This window comes from Peromyscus eremicus, chromosome 3 (genome assembly GCF_949786415.1).
Source record: "Peromyscus eremicus chromosome 3, PerEre_H2_v1, whole genome shotgun sequence".
NCBI classification, from domain to species: Eukaryota; Metazoa; Chordata; class Mammalia; order Rodentia; family Cricetidae; genus Peromyscus; species Peromyscus eremicus.
The window spans coordinates 119,728,744-119,748,918 of NC_081418.1; the positions used below are offsets into that span (position 1 = coordinate 119,728,744).

Here is a 20,175-nt window from a genome sequence, read left to right on the forward strand (position 1 = left end):
CGGACAGAAAGAGCTCCTGAGAGGAGGAAATACATTGTCTGGAGCTGTGTCTCATTCCTTTGGAAACGAACGTATTGTATTTTTATGTAAATAACTCACAACAGTGCGATTCTTGCAAGGGGGTGAAAACGAGCACTCGTAAATGAAGGAGAGACACCATATTGTGTTTTCCCATCAACAATATACACTATTGCTTGCGATGGGGCCAAAAACAAATGCACATCCAAGAGGCAGGCTACCTGGTAATTCGTCTAGCTACTCCTTCCTATCCTGCGAGGCCTTATTTGAAACTCACTTTTTTCTTGAAGATTTGAGGTTGCTCCCACCCACTGTCACCCTCCTCTAAGTTCCTGTCATGTTATTGAATACCTTCCTGAGCACCTTTGACTCACACATCGCTGTCTGGCCTGTGGACTCCAGGTCATCCTTCCCTGTGAATAAGCCCTATGGAGCAGACGGCATGTTACCGCTCGTTGTTTGTAGGGATGTGCCCCGGAGTACGGAGAAGACCTTGGACAGATGACCTCGGTGCCATGGTCACTGAAACCCCCTCTTTGTTGTTTGTGGAGTTGCCGTGTGTGTTGGGGAGCCGTGAGGGGAGCGGTTCTTCGCTGGCTGAATCACAGCCTGGGGAGGCTGCTCCACGTTCAGCAGCTTTTTGGAAGGTCTTATGTTGAAAAGCTCAGGCCTTAAACCCCAGAGGATGACTGTGTGGTTGTATTTAGTCCCCATGTAGTCCTCAGTCATTTGTAAGGCGAGTGACTGCCTAGGATCCCCATTTAATTGGGGGAGTCTTAAATGCGTTCGTCTCACGGTCCTGTCAGGGTGTTGAGACTCTGTCCTTTCTCCACGGCAGCACTCCTTTTTCTGCCGGTTGACGGAAGATAAGAAATCAGAGAGGTTCTTCAAGGTCTTTTATGACCGAATGAAGGTGGCCCAGCAGGAGATCAAGGCAACAGTGACCGTGAACACCAGCGACTTGGGAAACAAAAAGAAAGACGATGAAGTGGACAGGGATGCCCCATCCCGGAAGAAAGGTAATCATGTTCGTGGGGTGGTGGGCCCGGAGCCTGCCCAGGAGCCCTTTGTTCTGCTGCATGCTTTCCATGACTTCCAGAGATGCATTCTGACCAGGGCTTTTAGAAAAAGCCACCACTCTGGTTATGATGTCTTCCTTCTAAGTCGCCAAGACAAAGCCCGACACCTGGGAAGGTCTTTCGTGCTTAATCAGTTCATGAATATTCCTATGTATGCACAGTTTTAATTTGTATGGGTTGTGTTAGCTACTTTTGTTATTTCTGTGGCAAAAGCAGCCTGAGGCAGAAGGGCCCTATTCTGGACCATTGATTTGAGTTTGTAGTCCATCATGATGGGAGGGCAGGGCAGCCGGAGTGGGAAGCAGCCAGTCACTTGGCACCCACAGCCAGAAAGCAGGGCAGGCTGAGTGCTGGTGCGAAGCATTTCTTCTCTTCAGTCAGTTCTCCACACCAGACAAGGAAATGGTGCCACTCACATTCGGGACTCTTCTTCGTACATCAGTTAACTTAATCTAGAAACTCCCTCACAGACAAGCTCAAAGGTGTGTTTCCATGGCAACTCTAAATCCTCTCAAGTTGGCAGTCACAGTTAAGATCCATGAATAACTTTTTTACTGTGCTTTTCTGCTTATTGTTAGCGAAAGTTAAGGAAATACATAGATGTCAGGTGACCGCTCTTTATTTTTCCAAACTGTAAACTTTTCCTCTATAATCTGCCTGCAAAAAATGCCCTGGGGTAGGGTTGGGGTGGGGGCGGTGGAGAAGTGATAAACCCTAAGTTTAGGAGTCAAACAGCCTCGAGCAAATTAATTAACCACTCTGAGCTTCACTTCTCAAGGCTAATACTAGAGATGTCAATCAAGTACCAGTTGACATTTGGAGAATGTCCCTTGCAGAGGCTATAGGATGTTGAGCAATATTTGTGACCTCTGCCTGTTAGATGCCATTAGCACACCCGCACTCCCAACCAAAAATGTCTCCAGGCATTCCAATTAGCTGCTGGGTAGAGTTAAGGACCCCCCCCCCCAAAAAAACACTCTATTTGAGAACCACTAGTGGAATAAAGAGAATAAACAAACAAACAAACAAAAAACTACTGAGTCCTGCTGAGTACTGAGTATGAACCAGGCATGCACTAATCAGTGTTCTGCTGCTGTAACAAATACCTGAGGCATATAAACTTAGGACCAGGAAACGTCTGTCTGAGTAATTGAGGTCTCAGTCTGGTGGCTTTGGGACCTGCCTCGGAGCAGCACATAACCAACAGAGCACATAGCAGAGGTTAAAACTAGTCCCCTCATGGCAGAGAACCAGAAGAAACCAGAAAAGATGAGAAAGTCACACAATCCCCTCCAGGGACACGCCCTTCCTTCTAACCTCTGACCTCCCACCAAGCCCCACCGCTTACAGGTTCTATCAGTTCCCATACCACTGTGGACTGGGCCTAAGCCTTTAACACACGGGTCTTTGGAAGCCATCCCTAGATCCAGAGTGTAGCCAAGCATTGTTCAAAGTTCTTTACCTATCTGTGTCAATTCATATAAAGCTCAACTTATCCCTGTACTTAGATAAAATGATTATCTCTATTTTACAGATAAGGAAACTGAGGCACAGGTACAGTTGTAAACTACCGAGCCAGCGTCAGAACCCATGCAGTCTGTTCTCACATCTGTGATGCCACAGTCGTTTCATAGGGTCATTCAGACCAGACAAGATAATACACATGGATGCTTACTCATGGTATCTTGGCATTTGGCAAGGGGTCAATCAGTTGTCCTTCAGTAACATTAATTGCTGTTGTGATTAGTATTACATCAAGTCTCCCAGGAGCCTTCTAGAAGTCACCGATGGACTCCTATTTTACGGAGGAAGAAGCTGAGGTTCAGAGCCTTAGGTTCTGAGGTCGGCAATTCCTGTACCAAAGCTGTTGCTCTATAGCACAGCACAAACCTGAATGACATCTCAAAAGCCCTATCAAGTTGTTCTTGCCAATCTTACAGATCCCTAGCAAATGCAGGAACCTGGGTTTCTGACTGTCCTCCAGAGTATAGAAAATAGAACTTCTGTGGATGTAGCAGTATTGACTGTCACAAGTTTGCCTTTTAGCCAAAGAGCCCACAACACAGATAACAGAAGAGGTCCGGGATCAGCTCCTGGAAGCATCTGCTGCCACCAGGAAAGCCTTCACCACCTTCCGGAGGGAGGCTGACCCTGATGACCATTACCAGTCTGGGGAGGGCACCCAGGCTACGACCGACAAAACCAAGGATGACCTAGAGATGAGTGCGGTCATCACCATCATGCAGCCCATCCTGCGCTTCCTGCAGCTCCTGTGTGAAAACCACAACCGAGATCTGCAGGTGAGAGACTGAGCTGTGCTGGTCCTGAGACCTAGAGAGAGACCAGGCTGTGGGGAATCAGAGACCTTCAAGAGAGGTCCTGTGCAGAGGACCCAAATACCTACAGGTGCAAAGCCAGACTACGGGGACCCTGTGGCCTTCGGGAAAGGGCTCTGGGTTGTCTAACTTCTGCAGGTGAGGGCCTTGGGTTGGAGGACCCTAAGGTCTGTAAGTGATTGGTAGCACAGGAAGTCCCAACATTTGTAGGCAAGGTCCCTGGAGACCTCAACACGTATAGTTGGGAGTGTGAGGTAGATTGCACCATGGTGTCCCACTTCTCATGATTCAGCTCCTCGCACTTAGACCACCTTGTCTGAATTGAAGATCCAGCATTACTGATTTCTGGTTGACTGATAATGAAAATATGAATGGATGATCTGTCCCTTCCTGTCTTCACAGTGTCCCCACAAGGTCAGACACAAAAGCCTCATTCATTAGGGATGTTGAATCCATATGTAGTTAGTGTGCGTAAGTATCTGTGTGTGTATGTCTTATAGCCTGCCACTCTCTGCCACCAGTGCCAATAGATGTTCAGGTAATAATTGGAGAGATATAGACTATTAAGTATATTTATAAATTATATACATTTATAAATCAGGTACATAGAGCTGAGTATAGTTGTGTGCTGCATAGTGGACAGTATAGTGTTTGGGAGTATATATATATATCAGTGTGTACTACATGTTCTAGAAGTTTAGTAAGCTGGACTTGAACTTAGACATTTGGAGCTAGAGCTTATGATATTAACCAGACTCTCAGACAGAGACAAGGTATTATCTCCCTTGCAGTTTTCTTGTTACAAAAACTGTTTAGAAAGGGCGGAGGGTGTGCTCCAGAGATCCGCCTCTTTGTTCCCAATCTCTACCCAAGAGAAGCATCCTGGAGCATGTGGTCCTTGGTGTCCTGCCTGGCTTTCCTGTCAACTCTTGAACCTGGGGTGCCTGCCCCTCCTTGCTTGAGTGCTGTTAGGAGGGAAAGGAAAAGTGCATCTGCGCAGCTCTCCGATGGGATGTCTCTTCCTAAGCTAAACAAGTCTGCATTGATAGTTCTGTGTGCTTCAGTGGTGATGATGTGAGAGGAATTGATACAGGCCAGATCTAGCAAGAGGAAGGTCCCACCTTTCAATGTTTACATTGCTGACTTTATCCACCAAGGGACTATGGCTGGACCCTTTGTTGTTGCCCCAGCCAACCTCCATTATAAAGAAAGGACATTGTTGAAGAGTGATACAGAACAATGAAATGAACTAGGAGAAGTCTTTAACATTAACACCTCTGATTGTTTTTATTTTTATCTAATTGGTCTAAAAACCCTGAACTTTGAAAAGTGTCTAGGTTCTAACGGGTTATCAACTGGCTAATTGGGAACCAGACCTGAATGAATGAAGGAACTCCACATAAGACCTACCATTGGCCATGTTGACCCATTGTATGTCAAGGTATACGTGGTAGTCAGTGGTCCACTTCAGGTGTTGACATTCTGGGTGTGACCTTGTCACCATGTGGTGTGGGACTCTGGCTGACCCTTTACTTGCCTGTTGCTCAAGCTTTACTGCTTCAGACTTAGACACCTGAGGCCCAGATCTACTAGCCAAGACTTGACTCAAGTAGAACAAAGCATTCCTTTCCCCAAAGCTCCAGGGCTTGGGTATTGTCTCTTTGGCGGTTCTCCCTACATCTCATGGTGATGTCAATTGTCCCTCTGTCTCCCTTCCAACCTGCCTCATTCATTGGTCATGGGGGAGATCAACTAAGGGAAGAGTGAGTGATCCCTAGGAATCTAGGTCCAGGCAGCTTAGCGGTAGCATCTTTGTGACTAGGGGTCCTGCTGTGCTGCTAAGCATAGAGATCAGTACTCTTTACTGTTCTTCCGTATAGTGTCGCTGGCCACCACCAACTTCAGGCTCCACAGGAGAAATGGGTGGCAGCAGCTCATATGCATGTGTGGTCCTACGTCGCTTATACTGGAGAACACCTGTTCAGCACCCAGCACTAATGGTGACCAGACCTCACTCATCCCTCAGATGAGCCACTAGTGCCAACCAGAGATTGCAATACAACGTGCTAAGTGCTGTAAGGGTCTGCACAGCTAAGATTTGCCGAGTCCCCAGCCCATCAACTGAGGCTGCCCTGAGTAGAACCCTCCCTGCATGTCACGGGACAGTGCTGAATGGTGGGTTCTGAGCTGGCTTCTTGTTTCATGGACTTGCCTGTCTTCCACCTTCCTCTCTCCCTCCTTCTCCCCCAGGCCTGTGTTCCTTGAGTGGGAGAGCAGAACCAGGCTGTAACTGCACAAATTCACCATTTCTTACTGGAAGTCTTCAGAATTATAGGCCTACACTTTTTCTTTTCATATAAGTCTCCCTCCACCTTATGCCCTAAGGATCCCTGGGGAGAAGTAGCTTTTAATGAGGTCCTTATACTGCTCTGGGGGGAAGCAGCATGTGTGTGTGTGTGTGTGTGTGTGTGTGTGTGTGTGTGTGTGTGCGCACAGCACATATTCACATATTTTAAAAAGACCTAGCAAATCACCATTTGAAGGTACATAAGGACTTTCCAATTAGACGATTCTAGACACCTTTTTCTTAGCCACTGAATCCTTTGTTTGAAGACAGCTTGTGTGGAAATGGACTACGCTGAGCAGAACAGAGCAAAACTGCCCTGTTGAGAGTGGAAACGAGAGTGTCCCAGAGCCTTCCTCCCCCAGCCCTCATCTTGTAGGAGCCCTAGGGCATGGGGGTCATTCCTGGGAACCTTAGTGTCTTCAGGGCCCTGTGGTGCTCCTGGATCAGTGCTTTGATAGGGGTAGGGTAGGTGAGAATCATCGTTTAAAAACTCCTACGATATGTATGAAAGTGCTGTATGAAACTCCTCTCGGTGTGGTCATTTAAAAATCAGTTTAAAAAAAAATGATCAAAAGAAAGAGGCATAGTTCCCCACAAATCAGGGGGAAACCTGTTCCACTGGCATTGTGTTTGCGAGAAAGCAGTTCTCCAAATGGCATTAAGTGGGATGTACCTCCTCAGAATGCCACCCATTGGCAGAGTCCCTGGGCAGATGGTAGAGCACTGGCAATTTCTCTTACGGCTGCCAGGCAGGAGTGGTCGACTCTCTTGTGCAAGGAAATACAGAGCTGCTCAGAGAGAGGAAGCCCCAGCCTTCGGAGACAGCGGTCTCTGGGCTTGTGCCCAGCTTCTTGTACTTACAACCTTGACTTTCCTGTTGGTAGATGTTCAGTACAGAGAAAGCTGCCGAATTCGGCCCCACCAAATGGGCCGTTGCTGCCTTGAGCAAGCTGTGCTTCCTCAGAAACCTGATGGAGGACTGCCCTTTCACCAGTTTGGGTGGTTTTCAGAGTTGGCTGAGCCTCGGCCGGAGCTTCCCCTTCCCCAGGTTAAAGGCCAGAGGCTGCACGCGCACAGGCCTGAAATCTTTCCCTTCCTCACCCATCTTTACCCACCCTTTGTCCTCCTGAAAAGACCAGGCTTTCTTCATGCTGACAGGACAAAGTGGTGTGTGCTAAAGGTGGACTGACAAAGCTTCCCTGGGCCGCTCAGTGAAAAGTATCTGTCTGTTTTTGTAAAAGACGGGAGGAAATAGATCTGAGTTAGGAGGGGGAGAGTTCAGGTAGACGTTCGCAAAAACCATTAGAGATGGCGTTCAGTGGGGACCCCATAAACGGATAATTTGATCATTTTTCTTTGTTCTTTTTTCTATTCACTCACTTGAATTCAGATTATTGCAACCAGTTTTTTTTTTTTTTTTTTTTTTTTTGGTTTTTCAAGACAGGGTTTCTCTGTGTAGCTTTGCGCCTTTTCCTGGAACTCACTTGGTAGCCCAGGCTGGCCTCGAACTCACAGAGATCCGCCTGGCTCTGCCTCCCGAGTGCTGGGATTAAAGGCGTGCGCCACCGCCGCCCGGCTTATTGCAACCAGTTTTAATAAAGCACTTATTAGTCACCAGCCATGTGTAAGCTGCCTACAGCTCTGAGCTGTGGCTATGGTTCTCAGTGGTGGCGGGGGACCTCTCTAGTTTGGAGTCTGAACGGCCCACCTGGTGCATAGAGAGCAGAAAGGCATCCTTCTAGGCTCCCATCTCATGAGATAGGGGTGCCTCAGAGGCAGGCAGGACTTCCTGGACAAAGTGACTTTGTACTACATCCTGAAGGAAGAGAAGTCAGAGGAGAGGCCAGGAGAGTGTGTCAGACAGGAAATACTGTTTAGGGGCCCCAAGGCAACAAAGTGGAGTGCTCAGAGAATGAGGAGTTAATTGCTGCTGCCAGCGGACACTGTGGTAGGAGCGGTAATGCCATGCAGCAGAGGGAAATATACTGGGAACAGTGATGTCACCATAATGGGCCTCAGAGGGGTGCTGTGAGTTCACATCTTAAGCATCCATGTCTTTTTGATGCCTAGGCTGAGGCCCCTTTACCCCTGCATGTTAAGGGGCCTGCCAGGCCCTCAGACAGACAGCACTTTACTTGTCGTAGCAAGGGAGAAACTGGGTGAAACCCTCCATTGGCTTTCTGTAGCCCTTGAAAAAATAGTCACTTAGCCGGGCGGCGGTGGCACACGCCTTTAATCCAAGCACTTGGGAGGCAGAGTCAGGCGGATCTCTGGGAGTTCTAGGCTATCCTGATCTACAGAACGATAACCAGGACAGGCACCAAAACTACACAGAGAAACCCTGTCTCAAAAAAAAACCAAAAAAACAAAAAACAAACAAACAAAAAAAAATAGTCACTTACTCACAGAGTAGGACTGCTAAGTAATCTGTCCTTCCTCTGTATCCTACCAGAAGTAGAACACATGTTATTGAGTAAAAAGGACTGAGGTTAAATGGGGGGCGGGGTGGGCTGATGAGTCAGCCATCTGTCTACGTATCCACTTTTAACTTGTGTGTTCGTGGTGCTTCTGTTGCTAAAGTCACACATGAATAAATCCACTTCCTAAGTGTTCTAATGACGGTAAGTATTTAAATGAAAGAGTTGTATCTCTTCCATCCACAGAGAGCTGTTCCCCTCCTTACTCTGTTTAGGAACCTTTGGTACAAATTTGAATATGTATTACATAGTAATCTGCATGATTATAAATCTGCTTTTTGTAACCTACAGTATGACCTAGAGATCTTTCCACGTTGGCATGCCAAGACCTACTGAATGTTTCTCACTCATAATATAGAATCTTATGGGTATTTTTTTTTTTTTTTAGCTGCTCCCTGGTTGGTGGGTGTTTAGGTTGCTTCTGTTTCTCCGCTGTTGTAAACAGTGTTCTCATGAATGTCCAGTCCATACTTTGTGGACAGAAGTGGAGTTGCCACTTCAAAGCTTATGTCCACTTTGCCTTTCTGTCTTTTTACTTCCCAACTTCTGGTGTAAACATTGCCCACTTTCTAACTCTGAGATAAAGAATACTGTAGTCGATTTGTGCCTCACTGCAGGAGTCTCAGACAAGTGCCCCTTCATCAAAACCCCCAGCTTTACAGGGTTACTCAGGGGTGGCTTTCCGTACCTTGTTGAGGAAGGACCTTGCTGTGTGTCTCTTGGAGAATACATAGTCAGGCACATGTGCATGAATACACACATGCGTGTACACACACACATGCACACGTATTTACTCATTCTCACCCCTTATTTAGTAGTGGAAATGATCAAACAAGCTAATCCAGGTTTTCTTCCTGGGACCTATCTGCAGCCAAACTCTGTAGGGGAGGGGGTGTAGAGGAGGTGAGGTGGAGGTGATTGTTTTCAGTGCCAATGGTAGACCAGGGGCCTTCTGCATGCTAGGCAAGCTCTCTGTCTCTGAGCTAAGCTCCAAGCCCGAACGCCAGCTCTAACATCTCATTTTGTGGTGAACTGTACTTGTACTAGTCTTGTGTGTTCAGCACACGCTCCACTCTATCATCCTTCAATATAACCACAACCCACTAACCACCCAGGAAGAAGGTGGTGGGCAAGGGTAAAGGAAGAAATAAGCAGAGGGGTGGGGACATGGCTCAGCTGGTAAAACGCTTGCCATGCAGCTGTGAAGACCAGAGTTCAGATCGATAGCACTCACGTAAGAAGCTAGGCATAGCAGTGCATGCCCGTAATCCCAGCACACAAAAGTCCCTGGTGGTCACTGGGCAGCCAGCCTGGCTAAACTGGTGAACTCCAGGCTCCGTGAAGGACTCTGCCTCAATAAAGTGGAGAGCAGTCAAGGAAGATACCCACCATTGACCACTGGCCAACATACACAAATATACACATGTTCACATGCACCCATATGCATGCATACACACACGTGAACATGCCCACCACATGTACATATATATACCCAGATTAATTTTGTTAAAAGGACAAATGGAAATATGAGAATTCACATCTAAAGAACCTAAAGTGGATTTCCAAGAGAATCACCCCCCCCTTCCCTGAATCTCATACAGACACATCGGAGAAAAAGCCACAGGGTTATTGCCGTAGACCAGGGCCACAGCTTGACCATCCCTGGGCCATGGAGACTCTTCTGTCCCATATTGTACCTGTCTTCATAGCAGCTGACCAGTCCAGGACTCCAGCCTATTAGAGACAATCCAAGTAGCAGGATGGATGACCTTTGCCCTCTTCTCTTTGCCTTTGTTCTCGCATGCCCTGTTGCAGAATTTCCTTCGTTGCCAAAATAACAAGACCAACTACAACTTGGTGTGTGAGACACTGCAGTTTCTGGACTGCATCTGTGGGAGCACAACTGGGGGCCTGGGTCTCCTCGGACTCTACATCAACGAGAAGAACGTAGCTCTTATCAACCAGACCCTGGAGAGTCTGACTGAGTACTGCCAAGGGCCTTGCCATGAGAACCAGGTAATTCTGTTCAGACTCTGGGGTCTCGAGAGCAAGGCATACTTCTTATTTGGAAGAGTTAAAGAGACGCATTCAGAAAACACAGAACAACTACCCATCAATTTTAGGGAGCTCCTAGGGTAGGAGGCCCTTCTCCAGCAGTGGAGAAGTCTCCATGGTGTTTTCTCGTAATCCAGAACTTTACCCAGTGAATGAGTGGGCTTGACTGTGTTATGGCTTGGCTCAGTCTAGTTTGATTTGGTCTAAATATCCAGTCATAACTTGGATGTTTAGGGGTAAGTAATAAAGTGAGAATTAAATTATCACCTGAGACTAGTGACCTATTCTAAAAACCAGAAAAGATCAAAAAGTGATTCCTTGAAACTCCTTGAAACCTAGCTAGAGAGAAAACACTTGCTTCCTGTGAAACAATTTGAGAGCAAGAAGAGAACATTTGTAGTTGAGATTTAATATCATGGACTTCTGGGAAAGGAAAGACCAGCCAGTGTTGACTGACCTCCCAAGAAGTGTAATTTTGGAGTGGAGCCCAATGTTTTTCTTTTTTCTTAAGTAGAATCATTGCTCATTCATGGCATCTGGAAGATTCTGTGAGTTTGCATTTCAGCACTAGAACGACTGTGATTTCTAATTCCAGATAGTAGTTCCTTCCTGGCTTGAAATGGTTAGTTCTAAGCCCCGAGGCCAGGGGAAGTATGAAGTGTTGAGTTAGTTGAGGCAGGCAGGACATTCGCTGCAATGAAAGCAGTTAAAAGTAGACAGCTCACCATCTGTGAAAACCCTGATCGTAGTGTGAGGACATTTAGATCCACTTCCTTCTCCTGGTTCTCCAGTGAAGGAGATGGTATAGTTCTAGCTATGAGAAAGAACAAAGAAACACAAGGGTTCTGGAGCTATGGATGTAAGACCGCAAGTTTACTTTCCTGCTACACCAAGGCCGATTGAAGGGAACAGACTAGGGTAGTTTGTTCTGCAGTCAGGGATCCTACTTGAGGAAAGCTGGTCCATTTTGACACCACGCACACTGAGCAGAAGCTTGCTCTCCAAGCTTAAGCCTTAAGCAGAAGTACCAGATTCACAAGATGAGTGACAGAGAGCGGAACACAGTGTTGAAGGGGAAAGGGGCGCAGATCCTGGTATCAGTCACACACCATATTTTCCTATAAGAACAAAGCCGATCATACGGCGCTATTTGGATTAGACTCAGCCAATTTATCAGTTAGGGTGTATGGGGACTTTCCTACTGTTTACTGTTAATTCTGAAACTAGAGATCTTCATCTGTCTTTTATTTTTACCACTTTCTCACGGAAAATTGCACTCTCCCCAGATGACATTATGGGAGTGGTAAGCATTGTGTTGAAATAGCAGTTTAGCCTGTTGCCCTTTGCTGTCTGATTTATGGCCAGCGTTTGTGTAAATGCCTGTGTATGTGTGTCTGTTTACACAGAACTGCATCGCCACCCACGAGTCCAACGGCATCGATATCATCACAGCCCTCATCCTCAATGACATCAACCCTCTGGGAAAGAAGCGGATGGACCTTGTGTTAGAGCTGAAGGCAAGTGGAGACTGAGAGCTAGAGGTGGCGGCCTTTGGGAAGAGTCAATTTATGCTTTGCCTGTCATGTGACACAGTCGGTGTTGTGAAACGAAATACCAAAGACAGTTCTGCTTAACTGAACAGATGACCTGCATTGTGCATTCTGACCTAAAATGCAGAACTTCACTCTTTCCAGAGAAGGGCCTTGGGAGAGGGTACCAGTTTTTCAGTTAGGTCACCTGGGGGATGTAGAGCTGTCACCAGAACTGAAACACTCAAAAAGCATCCAAGAAGGAAAAGCCTGAAATCTGACGTCCAGTACGGGTTAGGAGGGAAAAGAGAAACACCATTCCTCTGTAGTTTCTGATCTTGCTGCTTTGAGGGGAGGGAACAGCTGAAGAATGGTACAACTAAGCCCTTCCGGTGTCACCAGAATCACTTTTTACTTTGTCAGGAGGCACCTTTTCCTGTTCTGTCATTGACTAGGCAGCTGATAATGTTGTCTTCAAATAAGAGTGTGCCTGTACAATCCTCTAATAAGTTCTTTGAATTGTTATAAATGGCAGACTGTAGCTGCCAACCCTGAAGCAGCCCTAACATTTAATGCCCTATAAAAATAGTCCTATGGAGTTAAATGGTGACTTCAAGGTGCTCGCTCTGCGGGGTTTACTAATTGACAGACCATTCCTGGGGGTCTATGAGCCAGTCCTCCAATCACTTGCCCCTGTTTGGGGTTTCCAGAGGTTGTCAAAGACTCAAAATACCCAGTTCTGAGAACTGAGCTTGCAGCCCGTCCTGGTGTGTGATGCTGTTTGGGACTGCTGCGTTAGCAGCTCTGAGCGCGCTTCCTCTTCTGTGGTCCCATGTTAGGGCGTGTTGAGATCCATGTTCTCTGCTACCCACAGGCCAGAGTAAGTGCCCTCTCACTACTGTGAAATAGCCTTGAACTACAGAGGTCAGCTGAGAAGCTCATCTGCATCTACTGCATACAGAACAACAGATGAAAGCAAGGCCTTAGGAAGACACTAACACACTCCCCCAGAAGCTGCATGGTTAATTTTATTTTTCCTTTAGTATTTAGAACTGAGAGTCCAAAATCATGGTTGATTTGAGCATATGGTTTAAATGGAATTTTTTAACACTGTTTTTTCCTTCTGATAAATACTTTATGCTTGACTTGAATATCATTCAAGCTCTCGTATGGCTACCATTTATCAGAAAGTACATGATGAACGTCTGAAATAGACTGAGACGTCCATGTGTTCCTGGTTGGCATTTCAGTGCCTTTTTCAATGAATTCAGCAGTCTGGGGATGGTGATAGAAATAGGTGAGAGCTCAGCCACTGGACTGAGCTTCTGTGACCCAAGCTGGGGAGGAAGAATGTCTCTATTTCCAGTCCCCAGAAGGAAAACACAAACTTTTGAGACCTATATACAAAGAAATATGTAAATTGAAGACCTGGGGCCTCAAATGAGATTAAGCCAAGAAATGCTAGGTATGGACACATGGACATTGTTACTATAATGGGAAATTATGTCTTGGCGAATGGGAAGTGTTCCTCTGGGCCACTTTTATTAATTAACTAATAGCATATGTACTCACGATATTAGGAGATATGAAAGCTGATGGGTTTTAAGACAGGGAGAAATTATATTTATTGCCTGTCATCTCTGGCTCACAATATCCAATAACAAAATATTTAAGGGGAAAAAAAGATTATACTAAACATGTATATATCTTTTGTATTATTCTTACTCCCCAAATAGTGTAGTGTGAATGTTGACACAGCACTTATACCATATCAGGTCTTACATATAATATATAGATGAAGTAGACAAAAAAGATACATAGATTATATGCAAATGCTATTCCATTTTATATGAGGCTTGAGCATCTGAGATTCTGGAGACTGTGGGGTCCCCTGTGGATACAGAGTGAAGACCACACCCACCAACACCCATGTGTAAAATGTCTATTTCTACTAGAACTGTTGTGGGATTTACTAGCTGACAGACCATTCCTGAGGGGAATGTCTTTAGTGCACTTCTGCCCATTCTCACCCCTGTTCTGGGGTTCCAGAGGTTGTCAAAGTTTCCAGAATGAAAATGCATGTCCTAACAAATACAGGCCTCTTAGACCCAAGTCAGACTCTACACACGCGCGCTCCTAAGGTTCCCAAGGAGCACACCCTCTGCCTGTTGAAGATACTCCGGAATGTACTCAGCCATGGGATGGATCTGTGTGTCAGCCAAGATGCACACTCATGTCAGCAGCTGAGCACACATGTCCAGGCGGCTGCCCAGGCAGCTCCTCCATATTTCTTTCCCTGCTTCTGTCCATCTAGAACAATGCTTCGAAGCTACTCCTGGCCATCATGGAAAGCAGACACGATAGTGAAAATGCAGAGAGGATTCTGTACAACATGAGGCCCAAGGAGCTGGTGAGTTGTGACTGATCCCTTGCCAGTGGTATCAAAGAACCTCAGAGCAAAAAATTGAGACAGAGTAAAGGACCTGCTTCTTTGAGCTCCCGAAAACATTCCCCAAATCAAAAGTATCAAGGATCATTTAATCCAGGCCTGTGGCTGGCTAGAGAAGTGTGGCAGTGTACATGGGGTACCTCGCCTTGTCCTCTCAGTACAGACCACATATAGAAGCCTCCCCCCAGCCCCCCGCCCTTTGCTCGCTCACGGAGAACAGTGTGCAGTGGGCGAGTCTGGGTTCATGGCCATGGCTCAGTGCTTTGACTGTGTCACCTCAGGTAGCTCTTTGAGCTGCACTGTCCTGATCTATAGAAGAGATGGTAAGATGACTTACATTGAAGGGCTATTTTCAAGTCTACAACACGAGTCACATCAACACCTTTAGCACAGTACCCGGCATGTAATCCTTTATGAGTTGAGGGCCATTTTCTTCTCTTTATTCATTATTAGGCAGTGTTCTACCATTGAGTACATACCAGCTCTTGGTTTTTTTTGGTGTTAGTGGGGGGGGGGGGTTTGCAGGAGCAGGAGTAAGAGGTTGAGACACAGTCCCATGTAGTTCAGGCTGGCCTCAACCTTACTGATTGTATAGCTGAGGCTGTCCCTGAACTCTGAGTCCTCTACCACCACCTACCAAGTATTGGGGTTATGGGTTATGCACAGCCTTTCCCTGACAGCCTCGGGTGTTTGAAATGATGACTTGCTATAACCCAGCTGGCCTTAATCTCACCATCACTTTACTCCACACACTAGGATTACAGGTGAGTGCCACCACACATAGCCCCCTGCCACATCTTTTTAGGACTTACAAGTTCACATCTGTCCTTGGTGCCAGTAATGTGAACAACAGAGGAATCTATTTTGAATGTTGATGTTTAGTTTTTTGTTTTCTTAAAACATGACCTGGTTTATTTTCAAAGAGCAACATTTGTGATGGGCTGTGACGTCCATGTTGGGAGTTGGTGTTGCGAACTCTAAAGGAGCAGTGTTCAAGGATGGGTGATACGAGTTGAGTCTGTTTGGACTGTGCTCCATGCAAATAAACTGTAACTGACGGATTTAAATGAGGGCATTAAAACATTTCTGCCTCCCAGTGACCTGAATGTGCACTAGAGACCAGACCAAAGTCCCTTTATGTATTCCTTCAAATAAAAGTTCACAGCAGCCTGGCTCTTTGATCCCAGAGGTCAGGGAATGAGTTCTCAGGAGAGACAGGAGTCTCTGCAAGTTTACATAACAGCTTATGTAACTGGGATAACCGGGTAGCTAAGGGTCGTCATTATTTAGTATAGTCAGAGTGGCCTTTGTATAGAACCCATTCCGGCTCTTAGGAATCAAGAATGTGCCCTGGCTCTTCAAGACTGTCTCGAGTAGAGGAAATGCCACAACCCCTTGCTATGGCTGCCACCAACTCCTGGGTTTCCCCCTTGTGGTTAGAGAACATTATTCTGGATCATAGAAAGGGTCAAATCTTCTTAGAGTAAATAGGGTTCTAAGAAGACAAATAGAAAGAATGTTTGGATGTCTAGAACACATCCGTGTGTGCACATGATTGCATGCATATGTGTGCATGTGCCTATCCATGAACTTTGCATATGTAACAAGCTGGGTTTGGTTTTAGAACTGCTGGGAAAACAAACTCAGGGAGCAAGGGTCTCATCTCCAAAGTGACATCTAGCAGCTGACCCACTGTCAGGACAGAATATGTGGCTCTCTGTAGGCTTCATCTTGGATAATAAGAAAGTCCCCAGTAATGGCTAGTGGCAATGAAGAAGGTACCCCCAGGCTGACATACCTTCTGAATCATCAAAGGAAATTATTAATTCTTAGTATAACTGAGCATATTTACTCTTAGTGTTTGAATTAATAAATTCTGAATGATACGTTTACTTAGGGAAGCTTGGCAGGGCCACCTCTGTGCATTGTGCTGATTGCCAAGGGATAGCTTCAGATGTAAGCAGCTCTAGCCCCTGCACGCTGGGAACCAAAGTGAGTGAGAACAGTCAACAGGTAGTAAAATGCTCTAAGTATACTACTAGGTAATGAGGAGTCCTAGAGTCAGGCAGGCAGCTGTGAAGGGTAGTGGCCAAATTCAAATCCTGGCTCATTAACCATGACCTTAGCAATGTTCTTTTATCTCTTTATTTCTGCCTCTGTAAAGGAGTGGAAGTTTCTGAGACCTCATAAAATGTTTGTGAGCATTGCACTTTAACAGACGTTAGCACACTGAACACAGTGTTTGACAGAGCACAGGTTTTCAAGGGTAACACTGGTTCATGAAGTTACCTTCTCGTGGGGTAGGGTCTGGGAGACTTGGACTTAGAAAGTAATTTTACTACTTACCTAAAAGTTACAAAGTAGAGGGTCTCTTTTTCCACTGTGGGTTCCAGGATTCAGACTCAGGTCTTCAGGCTTGCATGGCAAAGCCCTTTTTCATATCTCACCAACCCCTTTCCCCCCACCCTGTCAAGGTGTTTTTATATAACTGCCATCATCTTCTAAAACAGAAGGATATGAACCAGCCACTGAATGTTGGTTGGTCCAAGTGGAGTGAATGAACTTCTCTTGTCGGTGAAGGTTGACTGATACTCACTGCCAGCATTATTATCACTGAGGAGCCAGGGGCCGTATCCAAGCCTAAGAGGCTGGGATACGGTCCTTGGTGAGCAGTGTCTGCTCCATGAGTAGGGACTGCTGTCCAAGTGCTATAAATGCCAGTCCTGCATGGATCACCCCTGAGTCAGGAAATGTCTTCTCTTGTCCCTTCTCAAAGGTGGAGGTGATCAAGAAAGCCTACATGCAAGGTGAAGTGGAATTTGAGGATGGGGAAAATGGTGAGGATGGAGCTGCCTCCCCCAGGAATGTGGGCCACAACATCTACATACTCGCTCACCAGGTACAGCCCGCCTTCCCTTGCCTTTCTAGACACCATCAGCATTCTAAGTTGCCCGGGGACTGGCTCTTCCTGGAAAGCTTTCTCCTAGCACTGTTTGTACCCATGTGGACATGGCTTGCAGGTGTGTTTGGCCACCTGCCTCGAGGGGCTGAATTGCAGGACGCTGCTATTTTCCAGTGTGGTAGGTCAGGGACTTGGAAATCCCCACTCTCTGTACGTGCGTCTCCCCTGGAGCAGTGACACTGGGTACTTTGTCTGGAGCCATTGAAAAGGAGTCCTAGGCATTTTATAAATACTAATGAATCCCTCTTAACAATGTGAAGAAATAAACTTAAGCCTCCTTGCCTATCACATTTGGGGATCTGTGGGAACCTGTCCTTAGAGTTTCCTTTTGTTTGTCTTTCTGGGCAATACTTTCTGCCTTGACACCAGAATGCCAGATTTTATAATCTCTTCCTAAGTGGCTTGGTTTTTGAAGTTGCTTCTTCTTTGGGTGTACTGGTGTGCCTTCAGCTTTTGGGTGGGGATGGACAAGCTGTAGCCCAGCTGGAGGCTGACATGTCCCTTTCTTAGCCCCTTTTAAACTTGGGTACAGTACCTGGGTATAGCACAATGAAGGAAAGAGGCCTGCAACTACTGGGTCCCTGCCCCTGCATATCTACTGCAGGATTCCAAACGCTCCCCTGTCCCACATCACCTCCATACTCAGCATCTAGCATCCAAAAGCATCTGAATAGTCCCAGAGTGGAGGCTTAATGGGGTGCACAAAAAACCTCATGTTCCTCCTGCCTGGCTTAAGAAATCAGAGAAAAGGGGGACCCTGCATGGGCATGAGCCGTCCATTCTTTTATGCCAGACTCCCAAAATAGCCTCTTTGCAGAGCAGAGCTGAGCAGAAGGGAATAAGCCTCTTGGTACTGTGGCCTTTGGCTTACTGCAGGTCATTTTGCATTTTAAACTCAGAGTCAGAAAGGCTGTGGGTATAGCTCAGTTGGTAGGATGCTTGCCTGGCATGTACAGAGGCCTGGTTGTGGAGGTGTTCACCTGTAAAGCCAGAACTTAGGAGAGAGGGTCAGGGAAAATCAAATGCTTAAGGTCATCCTAAGCTATGTAGCACACTCAAGGTCAGCCTGAGATACATGAGACCCTGTCTCAAAGAAATAAACCTCGAGTTTAAAAGTAGCTCTTAGAATCCTTGACCCCGAATTTCTCTTTGCTTGTGTTCTAGTTGGCTCGGCATAACAAAGAACTTCAAACCATGCTGAAACCTGGAGGCCAGGTGGATGGCGATGAAGCTTTAGAGTTCTATGCAAAGCACACGGCACAAATTGAGGTAAAACAAACAAACGAAACCAAAAACACAGTCAAGGCCTGAACAGGGAGAGCTCAGGCAGCAAGCCTGGACCTTGAGTGGATGGTACCCTATATCGGGGTTGGCATGTTCTCTCTGCTCTCAGCAATAAAAATGTTGGGAGTGCTTCTATTTACTAGGTTCCTCTGTTAGGTACTAGATGTCCAGTGGTGGCCAAAAGTATCATGATTACTGCTTAGGGTCCAGATGGGGGAGACACACTAATCGGATCCATATGGATTTAATTACAAATTCTAGCCAGTACTTAAAACAAGTGGGTAGGGCTAAGGAGATAGTTCAGTTGATAAAGCATTTGTCATGCACGTACAAGGACCCACTTCACCTTCCAGAACCCACATAAAAAATTCAGGTGTAGTGTCATGCACTCTAATCCCAGTGCTGGGAAGGCAGAGTTAGGCAGATGACTGGGATTTCTTGGCCTACTTAAAGAGCCATTGATCAATAAGAGACCCTGCCTCCAAAAAGAGAGGGGGAATGGACAGGGGGGGAAAGTGCCTGATAAATGATACTCAAGTTGACTCTGGCATGTATTTATCAGCACACACCTGTATATATGAACATATACACACCCAAAGTCTAGCAGAGGGACCTGCTGTAGATTATAGTGACCCAGGAGGTCTGTTCTGAAGAAATAGCATCCAAATAAATAGGGTGCAAGAACACAGGACTGAAGTGGGCAGTGCCCAGAGGGAGGAGTTTTTCTGATCTCCACAAGGAAGACCGCAGGTAAGGGGTGCAGCTGGAGAAGGTGTGTATGGCTGGAAATGAGTGAGTCAAGAGGGAAATGGCGCAAGATCAGGAGAGGAGGCAATCCAGAGCGTCTGAAGCCTACACACTCCTGGGAAGAAGTCTACACTTTATCCACAGAGCATTGGAACAGCTAGCATTTCACCCACGGAGCCCCACCATCCACCATGCATTTTACACAGGACAAAACACTCTCACTGACCTTCTGAAGTGTGCAGCATCACATCTGTAGCAAATGGAGGAGCTCTTCCGTAAGGCTCAGTGAGGATGCACCCTTCCCAGCTGTCAGTGTCACAGCTGGAGTTTAGTCTCAGGCTGTATGACTCCTGAGTATGGGGTACACTTCATATCACCTGCATTGACTCTTAGCATCTGAAAGGAAACATGTCTGGCTCCAGGATCTAGGTAGTCAGCATGTTGTACCTTGTTTTGCTAATGAATTTAGTATCAGTATCAAAAGAGAGATTTGGAAGATCTAAGAGACTCGTTGGACAGAATAACACATTCAGAACGTTCTTACCCGCTGTCTCAGCTCTCCAGGTCGTCCCCATGAAATGCTTCACTGACCAACTCGTCAGCCATGCTGAATGTATGTGAACACTTGGTCTTCATTTATTGGCCAGCTTTGTCCTCTGCGTCCTTTAGGAGACAAGCTTGGCAGTACAGAATGTTAAAGATGAATAGAATCTGGAGGTGTCATCCAACTCTTAGGTCCAGTTGGGAGAAGACTGGAGTCTGATGAATTCTCTTACTACTAGAGGTAGAGAAGGAATGTTGTTCTGTTTCCTGAGTCCCACTGCTAAATCTGCTTAAACAATGAAAATTTAAAAACTCTTACTAGTCTCCAAATCCTGCCCTTGGCTGGCCA

At 46.3% G+C, this 20,175-nt stretch overlaps 1 protein-coding gene across 12 annotated transcripts in view; it reads left to right on the forward strand.

Moving 5' to 3' along the window:
• Window positions 1–20,175, forward strand: part of Itpr1 (inositol 1,4,5-trisphosphate receptor type 1) — a 341,014-nt gene that overhangs the window by 260,779 nt on the left and 60,060 nt on the right. For all 12 annotated transcript variants that reach the window (XM_059258296.1, XM_059258297.1, XM_059258299.1 and 9 more), the window contains 7 exons: window positions 857–1,037; window positions 3,144–3,397; window positions 10,073–10,273; window positions 11,719–11,829; window positions 14,156–14,251; window positions 17,067–17,189; window positions 18,417–18,521. In XM_059258296.1, the coding sequence (XP_059114279.1) occupies window positions 857–1,037; window positions 3,144–3,397; window positions 10,073–10,273; window positions 11,719–11,829; window positions 14,156–14,251; window positions 17,067–17,189; window positions 18,417–18,521 (1,071 nt within the window). The remainder of the gene's footprint in view (window positions 1–856; window positions 1,038–3,143; window positions 3,398–10,072; window positions 10,274–11,718; window positions 11,830–14,155; window positions 14,252–17,066; window positions 17,190–18,416; window positions 18,522–20,175) is intronic.